The sequence below is a fragment of the Saccostrea echinata genome, unplaced genomic scaffold (assembly GCF_033153115.1).
Source record: "Saccostrea echinata isolate AGI-Se365-2 ecotype Australia unplaced genomic scaffold, CSIRO_AGI_Sech_v1 ptg000002l, whole genome shotgun sequence".
Lineage (NCBI taxonomy): Eukaryota > Metazoa > Mollusca > Bivalvia > Ostreida > Ostreidae > Saccostrea > Saccostrea echinata.
The window spans coordinates 1761054-1767053 of NW_026889751.1; the positions used below are offsets into that span (position 1 = coordinate 1761054).

Here is a 6000-nt window from a genome sequence, read left to right on the forward strand (position 1 = left end):
CGATGATTTTTCAAGGCCAAGTTTGAAAAGCAAACCTCAACCTACAGAGGCAGACATGAAGCGTAAAGGGGGATTTGTGGCTGCTAAAGCTAGGTCTTTCATCCTTTGCAAAGAGTGTGGAAAGAGGAGAGAAGTGTATGGAAGTAAAAATCTTACTATGACACAGACAAAATCTATATAGCGACTTGAAGAAGAGTTAGCTTATGTATGTGGGGCACCAGTGTTTTCTGACAGTCCTTTTAAGGATGTGCTATACGGTGTACGTTAAAGAGGCTCTGATATGGAACTCACTTATTCAGAAATTTTTGGAAAGAATCCTCCAGTGTGTTTTTCTGTGGAGACACGGAAATTACAGAAAATGATATCATCAGAGATATGAAAAAGGAATATGGTATTGTAAGACCAATCTGCAAAACCTGTTTTTATCAAGGGAAGCGTTCAGCTGTTCGCAATTCTCAAAGAGCAACTTCCAAAACAAACACTACTATGCCTTTACTATATGAAAGTACAACTATTTTATTAACATTTCGTATTTGCCTGCAATTACTTGGCATTGGTTATGGTAGCTTTTTGTCAGAAAAAACATCCTGTCATTAATAGCCAAATAGGATCATATTTCCCTCTTTAATTACTTTCAATTTCTACATGATGAAGATATTGCAAACATGTAATTGTTAATTGTTCTATACAACCTATACTAAAATTCCTAAAGTTCATAAAACTTTGGAGAGATTCGTGAGATTCGTAATCTACAGAATTATCTTGTAAAAATCACTCCAATACAAGTACTTGATAGTACTTGATAAGTTGATATAAAAATGATGGAGTTCTTCATCTATGTAGTCTTTAGAGACCAGGAATTGCTTTTTAATTCTCCTTCACTCAGTCCTTGTATAAAATATTTATAGACGAGCTGATCGCCATCCAGGGGATCAGAATGATCGTATCTGCTCCTGCCATTTTAAGGATGGTGTGAAGGAGGGGGATCCTGCATATTTTGCATGGAATGAAGGAAAGGCTATGGATTTCTCTGATCCTGAATGTACCAAAAGGTGAAATTATTTTTCAAAATATGACATCTTTGTTTTGGATGGTGGGTGGGATTTAATTGAGAATATTTTACTAAAAATCTTAAATAGGGTATCAACAGAGTAGCTTACAAGTTACAACTGAATGAAAAATAATCCGAGTTTAATTATTTTACAAAGGAGGAAAAAAATCAGAAGTGAGGAGTCTCTATCATCTTCACAGATGGACCAGCTGCAGATTACACATGTGACAGAATGTCAAGATCAAGAGAAGGTAAAGCTCCTTTAAAACACCATTGATGACAAATGGCCAGCATAAAAACATTTTCAATAATTTTTAATAATATAATAGTTTTCTTAATTGTAGATTGAATTACTCATGATTCACAGTATATTTCCAATTATATTTTTCAGTTGATATCAGAGCACAACTACTCAGCATCCTGCACATTTAACTGTACTCAAGAAATGCAGCGTCTCTCAACAGAAATAGAACACCTGGAAAAGGAATTACATGCGCTTAGATTAGAGTCTAGTAAAAGGAATGCCAATGTCAATTCACGATATTAAGGACAGTGAAGAGAAGGTACATGAAGTAATTCCAATTATGGTTTCCTATTTCCTAACAATTTCAATTAAACTTGTTGCGAAGTGCCATTGAGGGATGAACAACTTTGATTGATTGTAAATATATTTTGTTATTACCGTTGAGTTCATAATATACATAATTTAAAATGATAGGAAAGAAAAATCATTTCACTGTGAGGGTGAATAACATCAAAAGCATATTTTGCATTAACCTTGTTTTACTGTATGATAACAGTTATCAGAACTCTTAATTTAGATTCACAATTTTTAAGTTTGCTTGATAGTTGAAGGCATTTTACCTGTAATTAAGATTGTGTGGTCATTCTACAATAATCATTTTTTCCACTAGGGATAATTTCAATCTCTCTGTCTCATATTACCAGTTTTAAATGAATGCATAATGTGGATGGTAGTAAACCTGACTGAGACTGATATTGTTATTACTTGAAACTAATTTATCTACAATCTTTAAAGTTCTTAGATTTATTTTAATCAGTAAAATATATTTATTTTCAGATGCTTTTATATACATCCCTACAGTATGACATATTTGAAATCTTAGTCAGATTGTTACAACGGTTTGAACTCGATTACTATAATGGCTGGACTCCTTCAATGGAAACAGAGGACCAACTACTTATTGTACTGATGAAGTTAAAACTCAATCTTCGGGACATTGACTTGGCCCATAGATTGTGTGTCAGTCGACCAACAATTTCGAACATCTTCCATAACCTTGTTCATGCACTACACGACTAGTCAATGAATGTTTTCCAAGTCAACTTATATGCAAAGGTTTGTTTTAAAACTTATCATAATGACTTCCAAAAATTTAATGCATTTAAAATTCTTGTATACTTGGAAGTTTTACTGTAACACATTTTTTTTTTACACAATTACAAATCATTGGGTTAATTTTTTTCCAACTTTTTTTCAGGGTCTATGCCAAAATCTTTTGAGGATTTCTCCTCTGCTAGAGCTTCCATGGATGCAATTGAAACTACCCAGGACATCCCAACACATATGGACAGTCAGGCCATGGCCTACAGTACCTACAAAAGTCGACATACTGTTAAAGCAGTGACTTGTGTGGCTCCAAACGGTGCACTTACATTTTGCTCTAAGCTGTATCCAGGTTCTACTTCTGATGTAGCTATTGTACGCCACAGCCAAGGCCTACAAAAGTTTAAAGCTGGAGACCTTATTTTGGCCGACAAAGGTTTCACCAATCATGATCAGTTGCCCCAAGGTGTCTGTTTAAATATACCAGCTTTTTTATCGACACGAGGCCAGTTTACCAAACAAGAAGCAGCACTGTGTTACAAGATTGCTAAAGCATGCATTCATGTGGAAAGAGCCAACGAGAGGATAAAGAACTATGAGATTCTTCGTCACATCCCATCTACCTACAGACCAATCTCAACAAAAATATTTCAACTCTGTTCTTGTCTTGTAATCTTGCAAGCTCCACTTTTGAAAGAAATTGCTTAAAGAATTACATATTATAAATCTGCATTGGTTTTTGACAGTCTGCTACATTATACATCACTACAGTAAAAATGTTCATACCAAAGTGCCAGGGATAAACAAATTTTGATTTGTTATCAATGTCAATGATTATTTTAGTCAAGTTCATAGTATGTTTTAATACTACAGGGAATGAAAATCCCTTTGTTAGCATGAATTTATTACAAGGGTGTTTGCTGTAACTATATTTTACTATATAATTTGGAAGAGGGTCTGCTTAAAATTTTAATTGTTGAGTTTCAAGTAAATGTACCTTAAAAGCACAAATCAACAGCTTAGTATTACATTCAACAATTTATCTAACAATGATAAAAAATGTTACATTTCCACATTGAGAATAACATCTTCAATTCATTAATAAAATGATGATAAATTTTATTATTTTTTATCTGTAGTACATGATTAAATTAAACACCATTGCTATTTAAAATACTCTTATAAGCCAGAAGTTTTCTGATGAATTGTGATATATCACATCATACAAGAATAACTGGAATTTTCAACACATTTAAGATGAATTACTCGTTTTGCACAGTGAGAAAATTCTAGAGATACAGAAACAAGTGTCAAAATACATGAGAAACCAGAACTCAGTTTTCCATCAGTGCTGGAATGAAAATGTTAAAGTAGAAATCTACTAGCTTTGAAACATTTGCAGTCCATTCAATGTCTTTTACTATTCTAATCACAATGCAGTCTACTCTTGTCCACACAATTAAGTCGCAGCATGTTTTATTACATATGTGTAGCTGGCCTTGAATTTGATGATAGTATGGGTGACTGGTTTTCAGGCACAGGGAATCTTGTTTAATATCTAAAAATCAAAAACTCTTTTAATGTTGTGTTATGCCTATTCATATCCCCTCCCTTTTCCATCTCTTCATACTATGTTGAACGGTTGCACTTGTAAATTAATACATGTATCCATTGTGATCATTTACTCATCTAGATTTTTAATTTTAAAGTAATGAACAAAACAGATTTTTAAATCCAACTTATAAATTATTATTTACCTATGAAGAAATCCTTCTAATTTTGTGCTGCATCTGCTACTGTTGAAGACGATGCTGTATATGGACACTTCACCTCTACAATATCAGGAATGGCATCTTTGGCCTCTGGAGTTTGATAAAATACACTGCATGTTGGTGGTCGTACAACTAAGCCATCAGGTGAAGCTCCCAACACTCCGGATTCATGCAACCATATCCCTTTCAGAAAAAAATGTAATACTACTGAATGCAAACCATAATACAATTGTAATGCACACAAAGTCTAAGTTGAGCATTTATAATCCCTTCCACTTCAAATACAGTATATCGATATGCTTGTACAGAGTGGTACTGGGGTACTTTAAGTAGATCTCTATTCTCAGCAAATTTTCTGTAATACATCGATCATTAATGAACTGAATACTTTTTTTTACAATTAGACTTCAGTATTTGATTGTCTACTTGTCACTAGGATCATTTGTTTTGACACAATGAATTTTAACATTCTGTGAGAGGTTGAAGGAATATTATTTTTTTGCTGTATACCTGATTGCTCTACAGCTGCATCAAAGTCGTTTTCATACTTTCTCAAAGTATCATCTTCATGAGTGACACCCCATGCCACAGCTTTGATGGACTCCTGATTGTAAGCCGACATAAGCCGTTTCTTCAGTGACAATGTCATTCTGAAGAAGAAGAGATGTTAACGGAAACGTACACAATAACCTTGGTACTTACCGTGACTTTATATGATGTGTTCCTCATCGAAGCTTGTACAACTGCATGGATCATTTTCGTCTCTTGGTCAAATAAAAATTTTAGAACATGGTTACTAATAACGGCGTTCTCCGACTTTCTCATCAACTTCGGTTTCTCGGCTGTATAATTCGCCCAATATTGTATCGATATAGCCATATTTGTTTGTCACCGGAAATACATCACCGGAAGTGATGCTAAACCCATAGTTTTTTTTAGATTGATCATTGTTCGTTATCTTCACCTTTTTTATTCATCTGAATAATGAAACACTATTTCAAGTACCTTTTCTTAAACCAACAATTAAGGTAATACTGGTTGCCGACAGTATACACTGCATTGTAAAGAAAAACATACATTTTGAGGTACTTTGAATCAAACAACTTTTATTACTTAAACGATTTCTCGCTGTCTCAGGTTGGATTGTGGACTTTGTGGCAGAACTTTTCATTCGCAGAAATAATTTGTGGAAACAGATTCCTGCCGAAGGAAGGACTCTAGTTATTCAAGTGCCACAGGAATGTGTCGGTAAGAGTTGAGAGCTGATTAGAAAGTCATAAATTAACACTGAAAAAAAACGTAATTTTTGGGTGCACAATGAACAGTGTAATTATGTTATTTATAAGACACGAACTCGAGATCGCAAGTCAAACAATCGAAGACTGGTATAATTTCTCACGGTAGGTTTGCACCTGTGTATTGGAAAAAGAAGCAAATCTGGAAAAAGTAAATTCCATATAGGACGAATAGTGGAAGGAGTGTGGGTCTGTGGCGGCATAGAGAGGGGATCTAAGTAGTATTTTTACGACCGTGACAGACCGCTCCAGAGAAGCATTACTTGCCATTATAAAACAGACTTCTTTTTTTTTTTTTACCAGGAACCATAATATTTTACTGTTGGAAAGTTTAAGCAGTCTATAGACCAGGGGGCTTTGGTCAACTAAAAGTAAACCGTTCGCTGAATTTTGTTGATCCTACAACTGGTGCACACAAACACGATCGAGTCAACCTGGAGAGCACTGAAAACTCGCTGCCAGGGACTATAAAATCTCTTTATACTTACTTCAGCCAGTACTGCATACGTAAAAAAATATTACAGTAAAATTCCT

At 34.4% G+C, this 6000-nt stretch overlaps 1 protein-coding gene and 2 pseudogenes across 1 annotated transcript; 2 read left to right on the forward strand and 1 right to left on the reverse strand.

The window, feature by feature from the left end:
- The first annotated feature begins 907 nt into the window (after positions 1-907).
- On the forward strand, positions 908-2387 carry LOC133178331 (uncharacterized; annotated as a pseudogene).
- Positions 2379-3123, forward strand: LOC133178330 (uncharacterized). Its single transcript, XM_061313064.1, has 2 exons — positions 2379-2411; positions 2554-3123. The coding sequence occupies exon 2, from the start codon at positions 2559-2561 to the stop codon at positions 3105-3107; it is 549 nt and encodes a 182-aa protein (XP_061169048.1). The 5' UTR covers positions 2379-2411; positions 2554-2558; the 3' UTR covers positions 3108-3123.
- A 580-nt stretch (positions 3124-3703) lies between these two features.
- On the reverse strand, positions 3704-4820 carry LOC133204954 (uncharacterized; annotated as a pseudogene).
- Between the last annotated feature and the right edge of the window lie 1180 nt (positions 4821-6000).